Source organism: Canis lupus, chromosome 13 (assembly GCF_003254725.2).
Source record: "Canis lupus dingo isolate Sandy chromosome 13, ASM325472v2, whole genome shotgun sequence".
Taxonomy (NCBI): Eukaryota; Metazoa; Chordata; class Mammalia; order Carnivora; family Canidae; genus Canis; species Canis lupus.
In genome coordinates this window covers 35,759,174-35,785,162 of record NC_064255.1, presented here as the reverse complement: position 1 = coordinate 35,785,162, position 25,989 = coordinate 35,759,174, and the positions used below count along the sequence as shown (strand labels likewise).

The window sequence follows — 25,989 nt, the reverse complement described above, 5'->3', positions numbered from 1 at the left end:
TGAAATGCTATTGTAGTAAATTATTTTCCCCATTGTGGGTTGTTAAAAATTTTACTATGGAAATTGCATTCTCGCACTCAAAATTGGGGATTAAGTGAAGTTAGCCATGCTTGCTTTCTTTTTGGCTCCCAGAATCCTGTCAGGAGGCTTTCACTCGATCCTGGCAGGAGGTGGAAACATTCTTTTCTAAGGATACTGGTCCAAGAGAAAAGGCCGACTCTGACATTTTGAGATCTCTAGCCAAGTGGCTGATTCTCTGCTCACCACACAGATTGCCAGATCACCCGCATGTACAGGGTTCCTCGACAACTAGGTATTTAAAGACAGCCTCTGCAGGAGAGTAAAAATAAACAGGTGGCACGACATCAAACTGAAAAGTTTTTGCACAGCAATCAACAAGAGGGCAAAGCGGGCAGCCTGCAGAATGGGAGACCCATTCATATATCTGATAAAGGATTGATATTTAAAATACATGAACAGCTCATACAACTCAATACCAAAAAAAAAAAAAATCTGTTTAAAAAATGGGCAGAGGATCTGAGGATCTGAATAGATGCTGTTCCGAAGAAGACATCCAGATAGCCAACAGATACATGAAAATATGCTCAGCATCACTCAGCATCAGGGAGATGCAAATCAAAACCACAGTAAGATATCACCTCACACCTGTCAGAATGGCTGTTATCAAAAAGACAAGAAAAAACAAGTATTCCTGAGGGTGTGGAGAAAAAGGAACCCTTGTGCACTGCTGTGGGAATATAGACTGGTACAGCCATTATGGAAAACTTTATGGAGATTCTTCAAAAAATTAAAAATAAAATTAGCCATATGATCCAGCAATTTCACTATGAGACATTTATCCAAAGAAAGTGAAAATACTAATTTGAAAAGATTTATGTGTGCTGCAGCATTATTTCCAATAGCCAATACATGGAAACAACCTAAGTGTCCATTAATGAATGAATAGATAGAGAAGATGGTGTGTGTGTATGTGTGTGCGTGCATACACACACATATACATACATACATACAATGGAATATTATTTGGCCATTAAGATGAAATCTTGCCATTTTCAGGAACCTGGATGGATAGTGAGGGCATTATGCTACATTAATAAGACTAGTCTTTTAGAGAAAGACTAATTCTGTATGATCTTACTTAGTGTGGAACCTAAAAAACAAAACAAATGAATAAACAAAGCTAGATCCAGAGAAAGGAACAGTGGGTTGCTAGATGGGGGTGGGGAGGTGAATTAAGAGGGTCGAGGTACAAAATTCCAGTTATATGTAAGTTGTGGGGATACAATGTACAGCATGGTCACTATAGTTAATAATATTAAAAGTTGCATGGAGAGTAAATCGTAGAAGTTCTCATCACAAAAGAAAAATTTTCTTGTAACTTTGTATGGTGCCAGTTGCTAACTAGACTTATTGTAGTGATCATTTTGTAATATATACAAGTATGGAATCAATATGCTGTACACCTAATACTAATGTGTCATATGCAAATTATATTTCAATAAGAAGAAAATAAAGACAGCTTTTGCTTCCCAATTTGAGGCCAAAACAGAGAGAAAACAGTTTTGAGTAATAAAGATGAAACCACAAGCAGAAGGAAGCTAAAAGAAGATAAAACATTTAAATCTCAGTAGAAGATCTCCAGAAAGCTAAGGGAAGATATTGCATCCATGAAAGACCAACAGAATCTATTTTTTTTTTCTTAAGATTTATTTATTTATTTGAAGGGCCAGGGAGGGGAAGAGGAAGAGAGAGACCCAAGCAGATTCCACTGCCAGGTGCCTGATGCGGTACTTGATCTGATGACCACCTGAGATCACACGACCCCCTGAGATCAGACCTGAGCCAAAACTGAGAGTCATGTGCTTTAACCAACTGTACCACCCAGGCCCCCCAGAATACTTTTTAAAAGTACATTCAAAGAACAGGAAAATTAAAAGTACCAAAGCAGATATAAACTCAGTAAAAGTAGTGAGAAGTAAGGTGGAAGTTACCTCTCAGAACGTGTGCATAGGAAAGAAAATTGGGTAAGAAAATAAAGAAAATAGGATCATGAATTCAGGAGGCCCAACAGAAAGAGACAAAAGGATTAAATCATCAAAGACCTGATGCAAGAACATTTTCTGGAAGCAAAGGATAGAGATTTTCGGATTGCAGATTCCTGAAGCCCTGTGGCTGCCTCTTGGGCCTCTCCCTCTCTGCCCTTTCATGGAGAGAAAGCCTCCCTTGTGGCACCTGTGCATCTGTGATATACTAACTATGGAAGGGGCGAGGACTAGGCTGAAAGCTCTGCAGGGTAGGATTATACATATATTCACACATCTGTTTCATTGCCTAGCCTAGAATTTGGTGAAGTGTTTTTCGACTTAATTAATCTAAGGGCGGCGTGGCACATTCCTTTGCCCATAGGGGACAAGCATGAATGGACGAATACATGAAGCATTGTGGCCACAGAAGAGTGTGTGGTAGCAATTCCAAATCCAGCTGGCCTTTAGTCCAGGACAGTGGGGCGTGGTAACAACAGATGATGGGCGAGTACCTGGTGACACTCCACTGTGTGTTGCCATGCAGGAGTGAAGCCTCTAATGATAGCATTTTCAAGAGAAGATGGGAACCCAGCAAACCCAGCTGTAGCAAGGCTTGGTGAGCAGGAGCATGGTCTTTTTTTTTTTTTTTTTTAATTTTTATTTATTTATGATAGTCACAGAGAGAGAGAGAGAGAGAGAGAGAGAGAGAGAGAGGCAGAGACACAGGCAGAGGGAGAAGCAGGCTCCATGCACCGGGAGCCCGACGTGGGATTCGATCCCGGGTCTCCAGGATCGCGCCCTGGGCCAAAGGCAGGCGCTAAACCGCTGCGCCACCCAGGGATCCCCAGGAGCATGGTCTGGAGGTAGACTGCCTGACCTTGAGTCTCATGTACTAGGCATGTGGCCTTGGGCAGGTCCCTTCTCTCTGTTTCCACATCTGGAAGGGGGGGGGGTGATAAGGTTATTATGAGGATTAAATTATTTCATTTTTAAGTGCTTAGAATAGTCCTTGCATGATAATGCTGCATAAAAAATTACCTAAAGAAACCTCTGGAAGCCCCCAGTCTAGATACAGAGAAGCAGCTTTTACCATAAGGCGGTCCAAATCAATCTCTGCATATTAGGGAAATCATTATTTTATTTTATTTTATTTTATTTTATTTTTTGGAAATCATTATTTTATTATGCACAGTAGTTTAACTACATGTTGTCATTAGCTATTTTGCTTTTGCATAGTGCTCCCCAAAGAGAACCCATGGAGATATTTTCCCAAAGGTAAACATACATCTCTTTCTTAGGAGTACAAAGACTCAGTTACAGCCGTGAAATTCTAGGGTTTTGTAAAAGGCTTTAAAGAGCCTCAGACAGAATAGCAGATGCCTCCTCTCCACCCCCAAACCGAGAGCAGATGGGGCCCACCAAGGCTTATTCCCCTTCCAAAAGTCCAGCTCCCTGCTCCTTGACTCCAGGCAGGAAGCATCTCCATTTGCACGAGTTCACGCGTGTGGGCCTGTGTTGTTCCTGGTAGCAAATACCAAACTGAAGTGACTCTTCTACTTCTTGCTCATCCGCATTCCGCAAACAGTGTCTGCCCCTCTTGTGTTCTATGTCTCTGTGAAATGGTGCCACTTTCCCACTCAGTTACCTGAGCAAGGAAGATGGCTGCTGACTTTCCTTTAATCTTATATGTGCACCTTAGTCAACCCCTGTCCTCTTGACTTTTTTTTTTTTTTTTTTAAGATTTTATCTATTTATTCTTGAAAGACAGAGAGAGAGAGAGGCAGAGACACAGGCAAAGGGAGAAGCAGGCTCCATGCCAGGAGCCCGACATGGGACTCAATCCCGGGTCTCCAGGATCACGCCCTGGGCCGAAGGTGGCGCTAAACCGCTGAGCCACCCGGGCTGCCCTTGACTTTTTTTTTTAAAAAGGTTTTATTTGAGAGCAAGAGACCAAGAGCAAGTGAGAGGGAATACAAGCAGGATGAGAGGCAGAGGGTGAAGCCGACTCCAGCTCAGCAGAGAGCCCAATGCAGGGCTTGATCCCAGGAGTCCAGGATCATGACCTGAGCCCAAGGCAGATGCTTAACTGACTAAACCACCCAGGTGCCCCCCCACCTTGACTTTTTTTACTGCTCTTAAGTCTTTCCATTTCTTGGGTCATAGTTAGTGCTGTCAGAATTATAACAGAAGCTTTCTGATTGGTTTAAATGGGCTTACTTGCTGCCCAGGTGCATATCCTAACACCAGTCTTGCTCCCCACTTGCGTCTGGAGCTTGTGGGCCTTGTCTAGCCTCTCTGCTGTTTGAATGAAGGCCACGTTGGCCTTTGCATGGACTCCCTGGATCATTGACTTACACCTGCAGCCGTGTCTTTTGCTGGATATACCCATTCTCAAGATCCCAGCTTGGAATTCATATTCTGTAGGAAGTTGACCCGTGCCCTAAGTCTGGATGATACAGATTTTCCTGACATCACCCCCTAACACTTTTTCATGTACTTCTCTGTGATAGTCTCCCTAATGAGGGCCATAGGGGCAGGGACTGTCTCCTGTGCACTGCTCTATTACCAGTCTGTCTCTTTCCTAATACCAATCTCTCCTGATATCCTGATGCCCAGGAGAACACCTTATATATAGTCTACTATAATACTTTTTGGGTGGAGCGAGAGGATGAATTAGTGGGTTGGGAAGTAAATAAATAAATACACTAAAGAAAATTATTATATAACTTGATAGTTTTGATCCAGGTGTCCTAATGCTGTGGTTTCCAGACAAATCTTGCATAATGATCACGTGGTGATTTTGTTAAAACACAGATTCTTCCTAAGTAATTTGTGGTGGGGCTCTTACAAACTTTAAAAAAAATTTTTTTTAATTTAAATTCAATTTGCCGATCTTACAAGCTCTTGATGATGTCTGTGCTGCTTGTCCGTGGACTGTACTCTTGAGTGGCAGGCGTCTAGTGTGGAAGTGGAAGCACAGACTGTGGAGCCAGCACACATAGCTGTGTGATCTTGGGCAAATCATTTAGCCTCTCACTATCTGTGCCCACAGATGAGGCTAATACCAGGAGCTGCCATGTGGTGTGGGTTTGCAGGTATTCGCTGCTGAATCATTGGCGTCAGCTTCCTCACTGTGTGTGTATGTAGCATGTTCTAGATCACGCGGTCTTTGTACACATGTTTATATTTAATCCCTGTGATACTTGTGTGAAGTGCAGTTCAAAACCTAGGTTAAATGTCTTATTGTCCTGTTAATAGGGTGTTTATAGAGCTGGATTTAAAGCCGCCCAAACTCCTATCTCAGCATCGTGATACCATAGCTACTCCTAATTTTTCAAACTAAGTTTCTGGAGTTAGTTTTAAAAGACTAAAATGTTAAGATGATCATCCAAGCCCATTAAAAATAGTAATTTTTTCTTTGTGAACCACTAGACAGGACTGTTTCTTTAAAAAAAGATTTTATTTATTTCATTTTTGAGAGAGAGTATGTGTGTGAGATTGCAAGCCAGGGGAGCAGCAGGGGGGAGGGAGAAGCAGGAAGCCCAATATGAGGCTCAGTCCCAGACCCTGAGATCATGACCTGAGCCGAAGGCAGAGGCTTGACTGACTGAGCCACCCAGACACCACAGTTAGGACTATTTTAATGAACTAATGAATTCAAATGCCCAGATGTTCAAGAGGAGCTCCAAGGAGAATTTAGAGCTTTTTCTCTGCATGACTCCTGGCAAATTCTAGTTGCCCTGCCTCTCTGCTCTTCCTGAGCTCACCAGGCTCTGTTTGGGTTGCCCTCTGTGCTGCAGTCTAGAAACTGCCTCCTGGCAGAGAGCCAGGTTTCGTTTCCTCTGTCCCCCTCTTTCAGAGGTCATGGTTAGGTACTGCCTGTGTCAGCGTGTGAAAGCATTTGCTTCCTATGTTTTGTGCAGTTTTCTCGTGTTGGGGGAGTGGCGGCCAATCCAGACCCTGCTACTCCCTCATTTTTAGTTTTTCTCTGCTATTTGGTAGGCTTGTTGTGTACTTGTTAGGATTTGTGTCAGGATTAAATGAGATAATGTATATAACAGAACTGCTTAGATAGTTAGCACATTGGCAATATTCAGTAAAAGGCTTTTTATTTTTTATCTTGTAATACAAGACTCACTTTTGCCTTTTCTTTTTTAAGTAAACTCTACACCCACCGTGGGCCTTGAACTTTCAACCCTGAGATCGAGTCTCCTGCCCTACAGATTGAGCCAACTAGGTGCCTCAGTTTTGTCATATTTAATGAAGGCTAAGTATATACTATCTTTGAGTAAAGTGGGATTTTAGTCATGTATTTAGTGAACATCTGCAGAATCGCCTGCCCTGGTTTCTAGTCAGTGCATCAGCTGTGTGGCTTTCATGTGCCACACGCGGGGCCAATGGGAGGATCCTTGTCTGCTGGTGGGTCCCATGTCTTTGTTCTCCTCTGAGTTCCTTATGATTCCTGTCTGTACCCCTGTTCTTTATACACTGTTGGACCGCCTCTCAGGCCACCTCCACCCCCGCCCCATCACTGCACCATGACCTGTCAGGGCACCACGGTTCTTCCTCCTACCAAGTTGTCCGTTTGGCATGTGCTTCCTTGACTTGGTCTCTTAGCCTCTCCGTTTCCCTCCTAGCCCATCGGCTGTAGCTTCTTCGTTTCTTCTGGTAACGAGCAGCTTTCTCTCTCCTGTCTCTAAACATCACAGAGGGCTAGGCTCCGGTCTCACACCTCTTTCAAGTTGGAAAGTGCTTTCAGGGGAACAGACGTGACTCTTCGCCATCTGTAACCCTCCCAGGGCTCAGGGACTCTGCACAGGGCACAGTGCCTAGTGGGGCTCATCAGAGGGGAGCCAGGAGCCAGACTCAGGATTACTGAGAACAGGAGGTACTGAGGAAGGGGGGGGCTGTGGAGTATGGCTGTGGAGCATGGCAAGGAGAACGTGGGCGCTTTGAGGGCAGGAGGAGGTTCAGGAGGAGCACCATGGCCCCCAGCTACAAGTGTGATTTTTCTACTCTTTGAAGGAATCTGAGATAGTCTCTGTAAGGAAAATGTTTTGATGCTGTGTGCAGTATGGGACGTAGAAACTCAGCAGTGTTGAGGGGCCGAAGGGATTAGTGTAGGTTTTCCACATGGATTTTGAACATCTACATTAAACTGTTTTCCTTTACATCTTTAAATATGTAGTTTAATTATAAAGTAATATTATAAAAAATACTTTAACCATGTTTTCTTTCATCTGGGAAATTTGCAGTTAATAAAGACGTGTTCGAGAATGTATATCATGATTAATGTGCTCACTAGAAGTGATGAGGAACCAGGCATGGACTTCCTCAGCCTGGCTTCAAAGGGACGGTCCTTACTGTGATTTCCAGGAGAGTGGCAGGTCTGCCGTGTGACACAGACATGCATCCAGCCTCCCTCCAGTCGTCTACCCGCTCCATCTAGCCGCACTTCCTCCACTTCTTTTCATGTTAGCTGTTAGCCACCATTGATTGAATGATAAATCTCTTCCTGCCTTCCTCTTCCCATTGCCAGTCAGTCCCCAGGGAGCTGCATCGGAAACCTCCTTTACAAGATGTGCCAGACCCACCAGGTTTCTCTGGCCTTTCCTCCTATATGTGTGATAATATGTGGCACATCCATCAGCATGTGCTTACTTTTAGTACGGGGACTATGGTAGTGCGTGTGTGTCCCTGTGTGAGTACTGAGTAAGGTGAACTGAGGATCTCGGGCAGAGAACATTGTTAGATGGGGCTAAAGGGGCTCCTTGGTGTTTAGATGTACGGTGTACCTTAACTGAAAGGGCTTCAGGGTCACTCTGTCACAACCTGGCCACTGAGGAGCTTTGTGTCCTTGAATGTGCAGTGTCTTTCATCTTAGACTTTTATATCGGGATAACCAGGCAAGCACCATCCACCTCTAGCAGTTGTGGTGGAAATGAAATTAAACGAGGTGACCTGTGTCCTCCTGGGCAGACATTTCTCTACCTTGGGGGGACTGCTGGTCTTAGAGCTAGGGTCCAAGTATGAGTTTTAGGGGATCCATGAACTTTGCAATGACATACAAAATTTCGTGTATTTTAGTATGTATACATTTTTCTCTTGAAAATTTTACATTTCTTAGCAAATTCTCAAATATCTCTGTCATCAGTATGTACTTAGGTGCACATGTATGTCCATTTGTACATAAAGAACTCCTTTCATAGAAAGTAGTAAATGAACAGTAATTTGGTATTTGCAAGCATCACTGATTTTGCGTGTTTTGCAAAATAGCATGGTTATGTACAATTAGAAGAGAGGCCTAAGCAGAAATGTAAAAATCAAGAACAGCTGGCATTTATAAAATGTGGCCATCTGAATTGCTTTTTTGCTAGGTAGGTTGGTAACTGTGGCTCAGGCAATATATTTAGCCAGTGTGCTTTGGTGTGGCATATTGCTTTTGGCCAATTGTTATATAAGAGTCTTCTGACAAAAATTTTTGTTCTCATTTTGTGCAAAAAGGTACATAATTGAAACATAGCACATATACTATAAAATGCACACATCCTGTGTAGGCTTAACTACTACCTTCCCTATCAGTGTTTACTTACCCTAGCAGCTTCCCTCATGTTCCTGGCAATCAGCATCCCTGAGGAGGTGACCCGCCTTGGTCTCTGTCACCTTGACTCAGTTTTGCCTGTTTATCAGAATGTCCATTAGATTCATCCATGTTGTTGCATGTAGCACTTAATAATTTTTCGTTGCTGTATGGTATTCCACTTAAGAATATACCACAGTTTCTTTTATTATTGATGGATGTTTGGTCTGTTCCAGTTTTGAACTATATGAATAGTACTGCTGTGAATACCACATGTGTCTTTTGGTGACTGTGCGCCTGTATTTCTCTTTGGTGTGTACTTAAGAGTGAAATGGTCGTAGCGTGAGGTGCTCTTCAATTATATCAGAGATCATTTCCAAGATGCTTTTATCAAATTATAGCCCAGCTACCAGTGTTGAAAAGCTCTACAAATTAAATTAAAATTTTGGAGCCATAGAAAAATTACACTTAAAAATTATAAAAATAGAAAATACAAATATAGATATAATATTAAAATGTAAATAGAAACAAATTTTAAAAATTGAGAAAATTCACATAGCAAAAATTTCACATAACATGAAATTCTCCATGTGATTTTAAGTATTCACACAAGGTTGCGTAACCATCAACACCATCCAGCTCCATCACCCCAAAAAGAAACCTAATATCCGTTGCCAGTCACTCCCCACCTTCTTTGCCGCAGCCTCTGGCAAGCACTTACCTACTTTCTGTCTCCCGGAATTTGCCTGTTCTGGAGTTGTCAAATAAATGGATCCCACAACATTCAGTCTTTCATCTGGCTTCTTTTACTTACCATCATCTTGTCAAGGTTTATCCATGTTGTAGTGGCACCAGTACCTTGTTCCTAGTTATGGCTGAATGCTCTTCTGGGCTGATGTATGGATAGGCCAGTTTGTTTCTCCATTCATATTATTAAATGTTACTCTTCTGTTAGAATAAAGAAGATGGAGATTATTAAGCATTATCTTTTACATTTGTGTCTTGATACGATCCGTGGTTGATTGGCTGCAACTTATCAAAGTTTACTTTGAGCATGTGGATGGCTGTCTGGGGAGGCAGCCTCAGTTACCTGTGGGTGCTCCTAGAAATGGTGCAATGTGTGTGACGTGCTTGTGTGTTGTGTGACTTTGGCTAGTGCCCTCCTGGAGGCCTTTCTTTAGTTAGGCCACTTCTGGGCCATTTTCCTTGTCATGGTTTCTCTAAACCCCCTTTTGATCCATTTCAGTTTCTTTTGTTGCTCTAGCTTTAATTGGATCTTAGTTCCATACAGTGGCTTTCTTAAAATGTTTACATACCTAGCTGCCCGACACAGAGGAAGATGCTAACACAGCAGTCACGAGGAACTGTGGGAACCCTCATTATGATGGTTTTCTAGTTGGTTCAGGCTTTAGAGAAAAAAGTCCTTTGGGTCAGGTTGGTCCCTCTTGGCTAACAAAGAGAATTCTTTTTTTCTTGGGTGATCCAAAAATTATTTTCCCTTTCCTAAATTATTTACCCAGCGTACATATTGTAGAGTTTCCACCTTGGCTATCCAGTGAATAGTCGAGAATAACTATGGCATATAAGACTATGAGCTGATGAGTTTTTGCTGGTGAGGTGAGTCCTTAGAGCTTGTGCTGGTGCCATAGCTGCCTGTAACGTATGGATTCTGTGCTCTGGATTGGGAGCTTCTAGCCAGTATAGAAATTCTCACGCAAACTGGTGAACCACAGGTTTTCAGACCCTTCCCAGCAAAATGTCACATCAGGCTATTGATAAATACAAGTAACTGAAGGTCATTTTGATCCGTTATGCAGGGGACAATCATCTGATTTCACAAAGAATAATTGAGTGGTTATGTTCTGAGAGGATACAGATGTATTACATGTGACACCTGGCTTTTAACAATTAGTCTGCACTTAAATTGGCCTGGGTGGGGAGTACAGGTACCTTGAGAGAAGTGAAGTAGATCCATGCTAGTGTCTGTGTAGTTTTCTGAGGAAGGCTGTCAACCCAGACTGTTGAACTTCAGGCTCATATTTTTTCCTGTTCCCCAGAGTCCCTGAGCTCTCTTGCGGTTCAAGGAAATACCAGTATCCTTAGTTAGTTACTGGGGCCTGGAGCCTAGTTTAAGTGTCTTGGGGTTAATAATATTCTGGTATTGAAGGTAAAAGGAAATGTGATTCTCAGTTTTGGGATGAAATACAGTACCATTTGGGTTCATAGCTTCAGTTCTAAGGTCCTTGCTAGAAAGTTTTAGGGAGAGAGAGAATCACATGGGCAGTTGGGTAGATGATGTCCACTAATGTGCTTGTTGTGGAAAGATAGGAGGGCAGAGACGACTGGAGCTCAATGTAAGATAAAGATGTCTAATACCTATCACTTCTGGTAGGGCCAATTGGGTTATCTGATTTAAGTCCAAGCTGATTCATTAAATTGAACTGGACAACTGTCTTCATGATACCGGGAATAGTAGAAATGTGCCTGCTTGTTGTGTGGAGGACCTCCAGGATTCTTCTTTTACCTTTACAGGTGTTTGTACATGTTTTAGGCATCATCAGTGTGATTTTAAGACATGTCTCAGGGCAGCCCCAGCGGGTTAGCGCCGCCTTCAGCCCAGGGCGTGATCCTGGAGACCCGGGATCGAGCCCCTTGTCGGGCTCCCTGCATGGAGCCTGCTTCTCCCTCTGCCTGTGTCTCTGCCTCTCTCTCTCTCTCTCTGTGTCTGTCATGAATAAATAAATAAACTCTTTAAAAAAAGACATGTCTCAAATAAGATATTATTTCCCGTCTAATTTCTAATGAGAGATGTCTACAGAGAAAACCACCTTTGTTTTCATAGCATGCTGAATTCATACACAACCGTGAAGGCCTGTCTCCTGTTAGTATAGATTTGTAACTCGTAAGCTTTAAATGGGAGGGCATATGCCTGTTAGAGCTGTCAGTGCAGCCACTTCAGCACACAGAGGTGGCTTCCGTAACACAGGGATCAGAAGTTTAGGAAACCCAGAGGCACCTGGGTGGCTCAGATGGTTGAGTGTCTGACTCTTGGTTTCAGCTCAGGACGTGGTCTCATGGGTTGTGGGATTGAGCCCTGCGATTAGCCCTGCATGCTGTGTAGCATTGGGCTCCACTCAGTAGGGAAGCTGCTTGAGATTCTTTCTCTCACTCTGTCCTCCACCCCACTCATAGACACGTGCTATCTCCCCCCCCCCCCCAATAAATCAATCTTTAAAAAAATTTTAAGAAATCCAGCACAGGATATACCTTACTTATTTTTAATATTCTAAATTGACAAAGCACTTATGTATTTTTTGAGCTTTTTTTTTCAAATCCAAAAAATGAGAAGGGTTTTTGGCAATGTTAGAAATATCCAATGTAGAAAGTTATTGTAATATTAAGAAAGGAAGAGATCTGTTTTCCGTGTGGATCCTGAGACAGAATCTCTTTATTTTCAGTCTTTAGCTAATTAGATGTATGGAAAAGATTATTTCTGATTATTTCTAGTTTTTCCTTGTTTCATAGGATAAGGAAACAGATCATGATGTTGGCCAGTGGCCACCTCTACATTTCTGAGTTTACGTATACACAAGTAAGGGGGTATCTGGGTGGCTCAGTGGTCGAGCATCTGCTTTCAGCTCAGGTCATGATCCCAGGGTCCTGGGATTGAGTCCCCTATCAGGCTCCCCACAGGGAACCTGCTTCTCCCTCTGCCTATGTCTCTGCCTCTCCCTCTGTGTCTCATGAACAAATAAAATCTTTAAAAAATGTATACACAAATAGAGGTGCGGGATGTCTTAATCAGTGAAGCATTTACCTTTGGCTTAGGTCATGCTCTGGGTCCTGGGATCGAGGCCCGTTTCTGTCTCCCTGCCCAGTGAGGAGTCTGCTTCTCCCTCCCCTTCTAACTCTCTCTCTGCTCATGCTCTTTCTCTCTTTCAAATAAATAAAATCTTTAAATAAATACACACAAGTAGGTTATGATACACTTAACGCGTTTAGCTATAGATATAAAACCTATTCATGTTAACAGCACTTTGTTAGTGTGGGTTTTATAAATAACAGATATGTTTAAATAGGCTGAATGTTAGTCTGCATGTAACTCAGCACAGTTGTATTCTTTATATTTTGCCATTCCTCATTTCCTTAGGATTTTTTTAAGTCTCCAAAAATTATTTACCAATTACTTTCAAGGTCTCAATACTAGCAATCTTAGAAATTAATTTAAAGTTGATATTAAAGACTAATGTTCAATATTTTAATCAGAAATATGGCATTAAAATTTTTACAGTGATACCTCAAATAAAGTGATTTACATAATTTGCCCTATTATCTGAAATCCAAAAAACGATCCGTTTAATGAAGATATTAGTTGAATTATTATTTAGGTAGTCCATGCTTTGCATGGTTCCAATATGCACAAATATTAATTTCTGTGACTTGGTTAAGTAATACCAGTCCTTAACAGAATGGTTCAATTTTAGTTAACACATATAGCGACTAAGTAGTTGCATAAAGTACAAACTCAGCTTACAAATCACTACATAGATAACAGATGTGAAGTGTGACCACTCACGGTACCTCTTTCTCAGTGTGTTGGTGAGTGGCCACCAGGCATCTGTTACTCAGTTCATACACAGACAGCAAAGTGTATAGTCGTGGTGCCTTGTTTGCTAGTGATGTTTTACTAAACTTCTGTGACATTTTACAAAAATGGATAATCATAGGAGGGAATTGGGCAGTAAAGGTAAAATGCAGAGTTGAAACAGGAAATGGTAACACTAAAAGTGAAATTGAACGAGCTGAGGACCTGTGAAGCTGGTGAGCAAGCAGCAGGAGCCGCAGAGCCCTCACTTGCATGAAACAGCTGTAGGGACCAGTAGGCATAGTTGCATTCATTTGGCCAGTGGACCCGGAGTTATTTCAACTTTTAAAGCCTGTGCTTCGTGAAGTTTAGACAGGCTCTAAATGCTATGGCTGGAGACAATGCAGACCCAGGAATCTCAGCAGCATGGCAGGAAATAATGAAGAGTAGTAGTGTGTAGTGAGTGTGTGTTGTGGCAGAAACTTGCCACACCACATGGATCACTTTGCTCTGAGACAGTCACAGAAACAGAAAGCTGACTGTAGGAATGTTGACTTCACTGCGGGGCCAGACTTTCTAGTTGTGTCATCACAGGAGCTTCGTAAATAAAGGTGAACTTACTGACAGGTGAAGAAAACAGTTATGACAAAAAAGAGGATGTCCCGGAGGAGGTGATGTGACAAAGTTCCTATCAGAGGTGCTCTCAGAGATGGCCTATGACACTGAGCAGACCAAGGATAAAATGTTAGATGCTGACCCAGAACTTTGAAAGGAGTATGGCAGTTTGCTGAGGTGCTGGAAAGATGCTCACTCTGTCTTTAGTCATTAGAGGGAGGTGAAGAAAAGGCAGGTGCTGTTCAAACCACTTCTGTCAAGTCATTGTATGGTTGTCTTACGCTCGTGTGCAAAGCGAAAACCACGGGTACTCGCTTTAGTTGGAACACGTGTGATATTAGTTATCTGTTGCTGATAACAAGTCATCCTAGTGGCTTAAAATGGAAAGAATTATTTATTTTGTTTAGATCTGTGGTCTGGACAGGGCTCAGCAGGGACATCTGTTTCCATGTGGTGGGAGCCAGGGTGGCACAACCAGGAACCTGAGGGGCCACTTGCGGGATGGTACTGCCACATGCTCAGAAGTTGATGCTGGGTGTCACTGGGAAGACCAGCTCAGGCTTTGGTTCTTGGAGCTCAGTTCTTGGGCTTCTTGAATTTCTGGATAACATGGTGGTTGGATTTCATGAGCGAGCATCCCAAGAGAACCAAGGGAATCTAGATTGCCTTTTAATACCTAGTGTGGGTTGTTTCTTAGGCTAGTCAAAAGCCCCCCTCCCCTCCCCTGAGTTTCAAGGGTAAGGGACATAGTCTCCACCTGTTGAAGAGAGAGTCGGAGTCACACTGGAAGAAGAGCATTGGGAGCAGCAGGTACTATTAGAGCTACTTTTGGAAAATACAGGCTGTTACACAGTGATATTGTAACATTAAATATTTAAGTAATATTAGCTCTTTGTTAAGTAAATCAATATAGGAAATTTAGTAAATTCAGGTTAGACTTTTTATGAGAAGAGAAACTCAAGTCTTGTGTGAAAGAACAACATTTGGGAGAAGAAAGGTCTTTTTTATTTAGGATTTTATTTATTTATTCATGAGACGGAGGGGGGGGGGGGAGGGTAGAGACACAGGCAGAGGGAGAAGGCTCCCTGAGGGGAGCCTGATGTGGGATTCAATCCCAGGACCCCAGATCACGACCTGAGCCAAGGGCAGACACTCAACTCCAACTGCCCCGAGAAGAAAGTTTTTACACCAGTCTAGTTTGTTTAAGGATTTACTATCAATAGAATCATCACCAATTTCTTAAAAATTCTCCAAACTTGTTTATGTTTTAATTTTTTAAAAAAACTTAGCTGTATCAGTTTGCATTCTTTGCTGCTTCTCTAATATTTTGGCAAGCATCTCAAGTTTTATTAAAGGGCCGGCATATTTCAAGCATGATCAGTTTGCTGTCTTGGTGGGATCTTAGTGTGTATAGTGAATATCATCTAGGGAACTTTGGAAGGTGTTTGTTTCCTCTCTCTTTCGTGCTGTTTTATGGAACATTTATATCAGACTGGGTGGGGAGGCTCAGTATGAACTCCAGTTTTCGTCAGCACCTTGTTCCTCACACCCTGACTTGGGATTGGCCTACTTCTTTCAAGAGAAGAAAAAGTGTCTGCCTTCCATGTTAAAGAAAGAGCCAAGGCTCTGATAGCAGCGAGGTCAGCATCCCCGTTGCAGGGCTGCAGGCAGCCTGCGCCCCGGGGCAGTGTGCTGAGTGTCAGAGCCCCCTGCTGCCTGAGCGGCCCTGCGGCAGGCTGGTCTTGGTGCTGGAACTGTTGATAGTCTAGGACAGAATAAGCGTACACCTGGGGTGCACATCTGGCTAGAAACTTTGATAGTTTGGCAGTAGTTTTCTGTTAATTAATCTTGATGATAGAAGTTTTGTGCTTTTGTCTTTCATATTTAGATTTCATTTTCTTAGAAGTTCTTTTTCATTGTATTTTACACAGCTGTTGATCTAGGACAGATTGGAAATTAAAACAGAATTTTCACCACAGATAGTTTCAGAGCTATGGATCTGTGCCATGTCAAGCCAGCTTCAGTTTTTAAAATCTTTTCATTTCCTCCTCTTTGACAGGTATTTGCGAAAGATACTTGGTGGTGCACACAGGTAGCAGCTGCCGATGGCTGATTAGTCTTGGCAAATTGTAAAAAGTAGAACTGGCCACAGATTATAGAGGACTACAGTTACAGAGCCCTGCAAAGCCTACCTCTCTGCGGTGAGGATGGTGGAGGGCTTGTTTCATTTATAACCACAGAGAGTGGCAGCCCTGGTTGTACGGCGTTAGCCATGGGTTAAAAGCAAATAGAGAACCCCACAGACAACACAGGGAATTCTCTCAGTTGTTAGAAACACAACGTGTACCGAAAAGCATCGTTTGTGACTTCTCATTCCATTGTTGAGACCATCCCTCAAACTGACTGAACCAAAATTTTGCGACTTTTTTGTGGTTTTGTGACTACTAAAGAGATGACAGAGATGCCAAGATCTCAGAATCTTCCAGACCAACAAAAAGACAAACATGAATGCTATCAGAAGGGGAGGTGGGTGGTTCTCAACAGAATCTGATCCAGAACTGTCTACAAGAGTCAGGGAAGGCTTAGTGGTGGAAATATTGCCAATTTGAGAATTTATAATACAAATAGGATTTTGACAAGCAGATGAAAGCACGAAACTGGGAAAGAAAACCACATTCTGTCATGGAGAGCTGCTTCACTCTGGTAATGTTGTAGCAATGCTTTATCTTATAAAAAATGTTTTGGCCTACTTCTTGAAGACTTACAAAGGATTTTGCCATTAATTTTGGGCCACGGACGTGTATTTGCATAGTGTTTTTGGTTTGGCTTCTCCCCACTGGCACACTCAGTAATACAGGTAGTGATTTTCACTGCTGGGATGTCAGTTCCTCTAAGCACTCCAGAGACACTGGGTTGCTTCTCAGGACACAGTTGGCACTGTATTAACTCATCCTTATTGCCCAGCTTGGGGAGCAAGTGAGATTGCCGAAACAATCAGAAGTATCATTGATTATATTTGATCATCTAGTAATGTTGCTGAATTCATGTATTAATTCTAGTAGTTTTCCTATATAGTCTTACAGATTTTCTTCATACATAATCATGCAGTCTGGGAATAATGATATTTTTATTCCTTCCTTCCCAACTCTGTTTTATTTCTCTTTTTTGCTCAGGGAACCTAGTTAATAGGACTTCCAGAACAATATCAATTAGAAGCAGTACTTGTGGACACTCATGGACTCGCTTCTGTTCTTGGAGGCATGGCAGGGGCTCTTCCCACCAGTATTTAAGTTAGGTTAATGTAAATACTCATCATCAGTTCAAGGAGTTTCTTTCTCTTTTGTCTTTGCTAAGAGTTTTTATCGTGAGTAGTTGGTAAACTTTTTCTGCATATATTAAGACAGCTATGGTTCTTCTTTCTGAAATGTGGTCAGTTATATCGATTGCTTTTTTAAAAAATTAATTAGAGCAGTTTTAGGTTCAGAACAAAATTGAGGGGACGGTACAGAGATTTCCCATCTGCCCCCCTATTTTTTTTGTAATTTTAAAGATTTTATTTATTTATTCATGAGAGACACAGCGAGAGAGAGAGAGAGAGAGAGAGAGAGAGAGAGAGAGAGGCAGAGACACAGGGAGAGGGAGAAGCAGGCTCCATGCAGGGAGCCCGATGTGGGACTCAATCTCAGGTCTCCAGGATCAGGCCCCGGGCCGAAGGCGGCGCTAAACCGCTGAGCCACCCATGCTGCCCTCTGCCCCCTATTCTGATGCATGCACAGTCTTCCACATTATCAGCATCCCCAGCAGAGGGGTACGTGTGTTTATAACTGATGAACCTGTGCTGACACATCAGTATCACCTGAAGTCCATAGTTTACCTTAGTTACCTTATCTTGGTGGTACATTTTGTGGTTTTGGACAGATGTATAGTGACATAATCTTTTCACTGCCCTAAAAATCGTTTGTGCTCCACCTTTTCATCCCTGTTCCCCAAACTCTGCATCCACTGAAATTTTTACTGTCTATGGTTTTGTCATTTCCAGAATGTTATATAGTTGGAATCACATAGTATGATCAACTTCTCTCACTTAGGAATATGCATTTAAGTTTCCTCCAAGTTCCTCCAAGCATTGTTTGGTAGCTCATTACTTTTTAGCACTAAATAATATTCGTTGTCTGGATGGCCCACATTTTGTTTATCCATTCACCTCCTGAAGGGGGTCTTGGTGGCTTCCAAGCTTTGGCAGTATGAAGAAGGCTACAGTAAACATAGATTGCTTTTTGAATGTTAAAACCAGCTTCGCATGCCTCTGTTGGAGCCCTCTTGGTCATAATATGTTATTTTAAATATTGTGTGATTAAATTTGCTGATGTCTTGTTAAGATTTTTGCACCTGTGTTTATAAGAAAGATTAATTTGTACGTTTTCTTGTATTTTCCTTGTCTGGCTTTGTATCATTGTTTTGCTGGTCTCATAGGATAAGTTGGGGAATATACTCTATTTGTTCAGTAGAAGAATTTCTGTAAGATTAATATTCTTCCTTAAATTATTGGAAAAATTCAGATATTTCTTTGTGGGAAGAATTTTATTTTATTTTATTTTATTATTTTTTTTGTGGGAAGAATTTTAATTATAGATTGACCATTTTTAACAGAGTAGGTCTATGTAGGCTTTTTATTTCTGGTTTTGGTTTTATACAGCAGTAGTTTATAATGGCTTAAGTTGTACTTTGCAAAGAATTGTGTATACATCTTAGGGTGCCTGGATGGCTCAGTTGGTTAAGTGCCTGCCTTTGGCTCAGGTCATGATCCCAGGGTCCTGGGATGGAGCTCCACATGGGGCTCCCTGGTCAGCGGGGAGCCTGCTTCTCCCTCTCCCTCTACTGCTCCCCCTATTTGTGCGTGTGCACACATGCTCTATGAAATAAATAAATAAATAAATAAATAAATAATAAATAAATAAATAATAAATAAATAAATAAAATCTTAAAAAAAAAGAATTGTGTATGCATCTCAACTTTCATGTTTATTGGCATAAAGTTGTTCATGATATTCTCTTATTACCATCTGATATTCTACCATTACCTCCTATTACTAACATTCTCTTATCGGTTCTGCTTGGTTTTTGATATTGTTCGTTTTGTCTTTTTTCCTTGATTAGTCTTGCTAGAGGTCTATCAGTTGCATTATTCTTTTTTTTTTTTCAGTTGCATTATTCTTATTTAAAAAAGTATTTGATTTTATTCAGCTTCTAAATTGTATAGTGAGATATGGATATTTAGATAATTAATTTCCAATCTTCATTTCTAATATATGCACTTCATTTCTAATATATAGCTTTTAGGGATGCCAAGCTGGCTCAGTAGGTGGAACGTGGAGCTCTCAATCTTGGGATTGTAAGTTTGAGCCCCAGGTTGGGTGTAGACTTTACTTAAAAATAAAGTCTTGAAAAAAAAAAAAAAAGATTTTAATCTAATCATGTCTCTGCTTGCATGTAGTGTTGATCTTTCTTTTAATTGTATCATCGAATTCAGAATACTTTGAGTTTCTTTTTGGCTAATGGATTGCTTGAAATATGTTGCTTAGTTTCCAAATAATTGGGGATTTTCTAGTTATTTTGTTGTTGTCCAGCTTTAGTGTTAGACACAGAATATATCCTAAATAATTTTTGTCCTTTGATGTTTACTGAATCTCACTCTTTCATTTGGCACATGGTCAATTTCACCGATACCTGATGTGCATAGTTAGTGGTATTTTCTTTGCTGAGGGGACTTGAACTTGTTTAGTGCTTTCTGTTAGATTGAGTTTGTCGGTCATGCTGTTCTTGTCTTGTTTACTGGGCCCAGGTGGACTCTAGTCCCTTCTGCCTGTCTTCAGCCTCACCTAGCTTCTAGAGGCTCCCTCTGGGCTTGGTTTCAAGATTGGTGATTGTCTTAGGGAACAACTAGCAGAGTGTGTGGCTGGGTTCTCCACCACGTCCTTGCTCACCGGAGTCCTGAGGTCCCCGTGCTCATAACTTGGTCTCTCATTGCCAAAGGCTCAGCTGGTTTCTCTCTCATTGGTGGCTTTTTTCTTGGATCTTCATGCTCTGGAAGGCCCAGAATTGGCAAATGCCCTTTGGGAAAAGGCAGCTGTTCAGTGTCTCTTCATGTCTCCATCTGTGTCCCCTGCTGTCCTGGTTGCCTCACAACATCCCGGACTCCAAACATTAGGCTGGTTTTTAATCTGACTTCTGAGTTTTCTCAATGGGAGTGTTAGTCTTGACCAAGCTATCCCCCCCACATTCAAATGGAAGTCCTCCTATTACACCGACAGACATTGATTTGTTAATGCTTTCTGGTTTAGTTTTGTTTCCAGTCTCCTGCTGAGGGACTGGCTAAGTGGGAGGACTTGGTTTAAACTACATGGTTTTCATCACCAGTGCCTAGTATGTGTCATGACCACATTGAGTTTCATGTATGAAGAAAGAACTTGTGTCTCCTGTAAAAGTTTTCAAAAGAAGCAGCAAAATTAACATATTTGACTTTCCTGTAAGGTTTTTCCACAGATTTTAAAGGCTGTGATTTTAAAAGGGGGGAGGATTAGATGACATTGTTTATAGATAACATGGTGAATTTTTGACAGAGCTGAAGTAGGCCTCCTGGCCTTGTGATTTGTTAATAAAAATTTAACATATTTATTAGTGATGATGAATTAGATACTGCTCTGGTTGGGGAATACAGTGATTATCTTGGTAAGTCAGGTCTCAGTTCTGATGTTCACCTTCTGCACATGACATAACCATCGAGGAAGAATATAGAACAATGTGTTAATACAAGGATCAGTATGTCACATTTTCATAGATTTTAACCACATTTCATAGATGTCAGATATGGTACACTGACGATTTTTTTTTCTCTTATAGAGTATGACAGATACATAGCATCTAGCAAAATAATGGCAGCTGCTTACCTCGACCCAAACTTGAATCACACACCGAATTCAAGTACCAAGACTCACCTGGGTGCCGGGGTGGAACGCTCCCCGGGGGCAATGGAGAGAGTGTTGAAGGTCTTTCATTATTTTGAAAACAGCAGTGAGCCAGCTACTTGGGCCAGTATTATCAGGCACGGAGATGCTACTGATGTCAGGGTAAGTACATTTTCCTAGCAGACATTCCTCCATGTGTATTTAGGTCAAAAAGGAACGTAGGTTAATGACATACCAAAAATAGATAAAAACTTTTATTACCACATTACAGTAATGTTAACTTTTCCTTTATAATATTTATTCAGTTAATATGTGACTGACCAGAATTTTCATTGTTAAATCTCTTAGGAAAATAATAAGTGAATCATATGTCATTCATATAATGTTATTGACATTTCTCTCTCTCTCTTTTTTAAACTCTTTAGGATACAAGGGAACAAAGCAATTAAAATAACCTTTAATAGTTAGGAAATAAATTATTTTCTAGAAAGTGAATCTTGAAGGTATCTGCATGACTCCAAATTGGATAGATTCTTCAAAAATTGATTGGTTCTGTGTATCAGATGCTTGTCATGGTTCTGGGGATATAAGAGGTCCCTGCTTCTGCTTACTGTCTATTGGCGGGGAGACACCCACGGCCCTAGTTGCAGTGCAGAGCAGTGTGTGCTTCCCAAGGCCCTCCTGGTGGCGAGGAAGCCTGCGTGAGCGGTGTTGGGTATAGGTGGTAGTGGGCGGTCAGTGAGCGTTGTGGCTGAGAATGGGGAAAGGCTCCTCATGGGCCACAGTTGCTGAGCGGGGAGGGTGCAAGGGTCACACTGGTTTTAGGAAACTGAGTGCAGGACATAAATTTTCAGCAGGTGTTTACTTTGGCCCAAGTGTTACAGAACCACTGCTCCTTCCTTCCCCTCTACCAACTCCATCTCAAGGGAGGATGGTGTCCAGTGCCAGGATGAACAGAGGTCTTTTTTCCCTCTTCTTCTTATAATAATGAATCTAATTAATCTATGTTTAACTTATATGCCTTAGTTATTTTTAAGCAAATTGAAGAGATTGGCAGAATTTAGATTGAAGAACACAGTGTTACATTTGAATTCTGCATAATTTCCCGTTATCTCCATAATACTGCAATACTTACTGTTCAGATGGATTAACTATTCAAAGGCACATAATTCATTCAGAGTTTTAATATGTATTAACATCTATTCATGTGCTTTAATTGAAATATAGTAGTCTCTTTTTATAAAGCTTAATGGCTTTTTCTAGTTTTCCTATAGTTTTGTTTTGTATTTAACCTTATAAACACAGTCACTCGGTAGAAAGGCCAACAGCCAGTGTTCTACCTTAATATTAATTGGAGGATTCATACTGGAGAGAAACCTTGCAAATGTAAAGTTTATGGGAAGGCTCTTAGTATATGTTCTAGTTTTTGTGAATTTCAGTTACAGTAAATGAGGCAGTTTCTTAAAGCATTGCAGCAGCCTTAATAAACTTCATAGTATTTGTATGGGAGGGAAGCTTTTCAGAGATGTGAATTTGACAAGACGTTTAGCAAATATTCATGATTGATTATATCCAAAAACGCACCTTGGAAAGGCTCCACAACAAAAATGTTTTGGTATCAAATTTATTGCACACAAGAGGATCAATATCCAGGAGAAAACCAGTGATCACTGGGCATATGTCAAACCTTTAGCCAATGTTACAAATTTGCCAGACATGAAAACATTTATATCGTGAAGAAAAATTTAAACCGGATTCATACACCTAAGTTATGAGAACCTATTTGCCAAACTTCTATGAAGATCAATACAAGCAAATCCATGTGACTGAGAACCAGGTGGTTTTATTTCATAGTAATTGATAAATGTTTAAAATTTAATAGCTCCCATCTGTTGATAATTTTCAGCTTGAGGCAAAGCACTCTCAATTGGCATTGGTTCACCACAGCTTTTCCTGTGATGGAAGGTGGGTCTTATTCATAACCCACTTTCATTTAATGCTATAACATTTGAAAATGCAGTATTTTAATTATAAATTAATTACAATTTTTTGCACAACTGAACAATATAGTCCCAAAGCACATGTCCATGCATTCTTTCTCCCCAGGAAGCACCAAACAGAGGAACATTACAGATACAGGGACTAGCATACATTGTTTAGGCAGGAGTAGTGGAAGGACCATGACAATGTTTGAGACCCATGGCCTACAGCAGGAAATGGGGTGGGAGTGAGTTAAGAGTGGAAGGTTGGGCACTTGGCAGAAACAGACCATTTAATAATGGTAGCAAAGAGGAAGCCAGGCCACCCAGTTTCGGAAAAGAGACAGCTTACTGTTAATCCACAGTAACTGGATAACTAGATTCAGACCCGGCCTGATACAGTAGTGCGTGCAGCAGTTGAACACTAGGATGTAGCTGGGCTCAACTGATGTTTTGTCAGTGTAAAAATACAAGGTTTCGAAGATTTAGTGTGAAAAAAGAATGTAAAATATCTCATTAGTAACCTGTTAGGATTACCTGTTGTAAAGATAATATTCATGACACAGTGGGTTAAATAAAATATATTATTAAAGTTGAATTCCTCTGTTTTTTACCTTTTTTTTTTTTGAATTTTAAAGTAACCTACAGCTTGCCTTTTTATTTCTGGTAGACAGTTGTGCTCTGTAGAAAGTAATTATCAGAGAGACTGCTTGACTCAGAAGAATCAACACATTTGGAGGAGTTGAAAGATTTATTTTCCACAGGAAAATACATGGATTCTTCTTGTAATTCATTACAGAAGGCTTTTTTGTTCATGCTGCAATTAATTTTACTCTTTTTACATACATGTGCTTATATCTTAATTAAGTGTTTGATTATTAAAAGGATTCATAGGATTCCACCATTTGTAGGCAAAGTGTACAAAGCAGCAACAGTACTCCTCTTTGAAGGGACCTGTGAGTCTCAGGTGGAGGCCTTACGGCCTCAGACACTCATAGGTCATGGCCACACATGTGTAGAGGGAGGCCCAGAACTTTCTTGTGGGGGGATCTGTGAGATGGGCATGTAATAAGCACGTTCTGTCTACATCATCAGCCTCGACCTGTGTAACTGCCCAGGCACTACCAAAATTAGGGGCAAGTCATAAACACAGTCATGATTTCTAAAAGTGCTGGCAGGCTGGCGCATCCTGCCCCTAAATAAGCAGCAGCCTATGAATGCAGACATCACTTACCTTGGGCGTAACTTTGGCCTGCCCCAGGCAACCCTGAGGCTCAGTATGGGGTCAGCCCACAAGAACCAAGGTTAACCCGTGCTGGACTATACTGAGTAAGGTAGGTCATCTAGGAACCTTGTAGTGGCACTTCAGAATAATAAGGGTGTACAGAAAATTCCAAATTCTACCAGAGGAATCCTCTACTTGGGAAAAAGAATGACATTTACATCAGACTTGTCATCAGCAATGCTGGGTGCAGGGTAGTACTAGAAGAGTATCTCTTCAGGGCTCAGGGAATTGAGTTGTACGTCAGAAGTCTTCCAGACAAACTACCAGTCATGAAGACATGGGAGGAAGGTTTCTGAGAGAAATAAAGATGTAGAACGTAATACCACAGGCTCTCTTTGAGAAAATAATTAGGAGACATGATGGAGCAGAACCATGAGCCCAGCAAGAAGTGCTGTAGGGATGCAGGAGGCAGGTGGCCAGCACCGAGCAGCGGCCTGCACACAGCCCTCTGGTACCTGTCCTCTATCTTCATGGTCTCTTAAAGCCATGACCAGGGTTTAATCCAGCTCTGCCATTTCCATATATGTCCCCCATTCTGATGGGTCTCCCTCTGACCTCGGGCCCTGGGTGCCACCCAGCTGCATCTGTCTTTCTGTCTGTATGCTTCTGATGCCAAAAGAAGTGTCTGTGTCAGGCACTAGAATCATCTGTTGCTCCTCCTATGCTTGTGCCTACATCCAGTACATTATTTAGTTCTGTCCACATGGTTTCCCAGATACATCTAGAATCCACTCACTTCATCTGACCTCTACTGCTACACCTTCTTTGAGTCACATGGTCTCCTGACCTCCCACTGTCCCCCCGGGACCTTTCAGTCTGTTCACAGCCCAGCAACCAGGTGATCCTTTGAAATGAGAGCCAGAGCATATTACTCCTCAACTCAGAGCCTTCCTGTGGCCTCCTGTCTCCTTTAGGGTGAACATTCAGAAGCCCGTGACTCCCTCCTCTCCCTGCCCTACCCTGTGGCCTCTGTCTTCCAGCTTGCTCCCTTTGACTTTCTGCTTCCTGGACTGTTTCTCTGACATGCCGGTCTTGTCATCAGTAATTTGCTCAGAACCTCCAGCAGCTCCCCATTTCTCTCAGAGGAAGGCCAGAGTCCTTCGGCAGCCTGGGAGGACCTACGGGACCTGGCTTCTTGTTGCCCGTTCTTACCTTGTTTCCAGTGACTGCCTTCCCTCTCTTGGGCTCCTGGCCCAGGAGTGCTCCCTCTCCTCCTCCACCTTTCCTGTTGCCCATCACCCCATTTTGGTGATGATTTCTCCTTATTGAGATTGTCTTGTCTCTTGGTTTGTTTACTCTTTTATTCTCTGCTTTCCTCCCCTAGACCATAAGCTCTCCTGGTATTGTCCCCAGCATCTTCAGGGCCTAGCAGGCACACAGTATGTACTTGACAGATCCCCATTTGAGTAACTACACGAAGTCCTAGATGAAGTGGAGTGTTCTGACAGAAATGTAAATTAGGAATGTTGGTTGCAGAAGTAGAAAGTAGTAGACTAATAACCATAAAAGAAGTTGAATCGATAATCAGAGATTACACCTATCGCAAACCGCACCTGGCCTGATACTTCTGTCAGACCTTCATTCCTACCTTCTTGCTATTTTCCTTAAATCACAGGGCCTAGACCAATCCATTTCATACCCAGACACCAAATCTGAGCAAGTACCATATAATGCCACTGAAGACTAAGTAGCAGTTGGGTTGTTGGACAATATTGTTGTCCTGTTCAAAATATCTTCAGGTTTACTAACAGGCTCAGTGCCCTTTTCTGACTACATAGCATACTATGAGGTTTCTGTGCTTGTCATGAGTTTGTGGAAGTTAGGAGCTCTGTGAACAGAGCTGTGCTGTGCTAAGAATGGCTGGTGGCTATAGGGGAAGGCATTCGGCAGGCAGTTTTCCCTAAGTTCAGCCACAGACGGTTGCGTGGGGGAGTTT

The 25,989-nt window shown here is 41.8% G+C and overlaps 1 protein-coding gene and 1 long non-coding RNA gene across 22 annotated transcripts in view; one reads left to right on the top strand and one right to left on the bottom strand.

Moving 5' to 3' along the window:
• The window catches only part of PTK2 (protein tyrosine kinase 2), a 266,474-nt gene that overhangs the window by 67,610 nt on the left and 172,875 nt on the right, over positions 1-25,989 (top strand). For 16 of the 17 annotated variants that reach the window (XM_049093133.1, XM_049093131.1, XM_049093130.1 and 13 more), the window contains one exon: positions 20,725-20,951. In XM_049093133.1, coding sequence (XP_048949090.1) covers positions 20,757-20,951 — 195 coding nt within the window. In that variant the 5' untranslated portion in view covers positions 20,725-20,756. Of the gene's footprint in view, positions 1-20,724; positions 20,952-25,989 lie in introns of those variants that run through there. The other variant, XM_049093135.1, reaches the window with a different exon arrangement.
• On the bottom strand, positions 6,081-24,130 carry LOC112662018 (uncharacterized). Of its 5 annotated transcripts, none has more exons than XR_003138163.3 (5): positions 24,003-24,130; positions 20,820-20,978; positions 9,347-9,573; positions 8,639-8,724; positions 6,081-7,661 (listed from the first exon to the last, which is right to left on the bottom strand). It is a non-coding gene; the product is annotated as an uncharacterized LOC112662018 (long non-coding RNA). The 5 variants fall into 5 exon arrangements; XR_004814790.2 differs by having other exon boundaries at positions 6,081-7,599; XR_003138162.3 differs by having other exon boundaries at positions 6,081-8,724.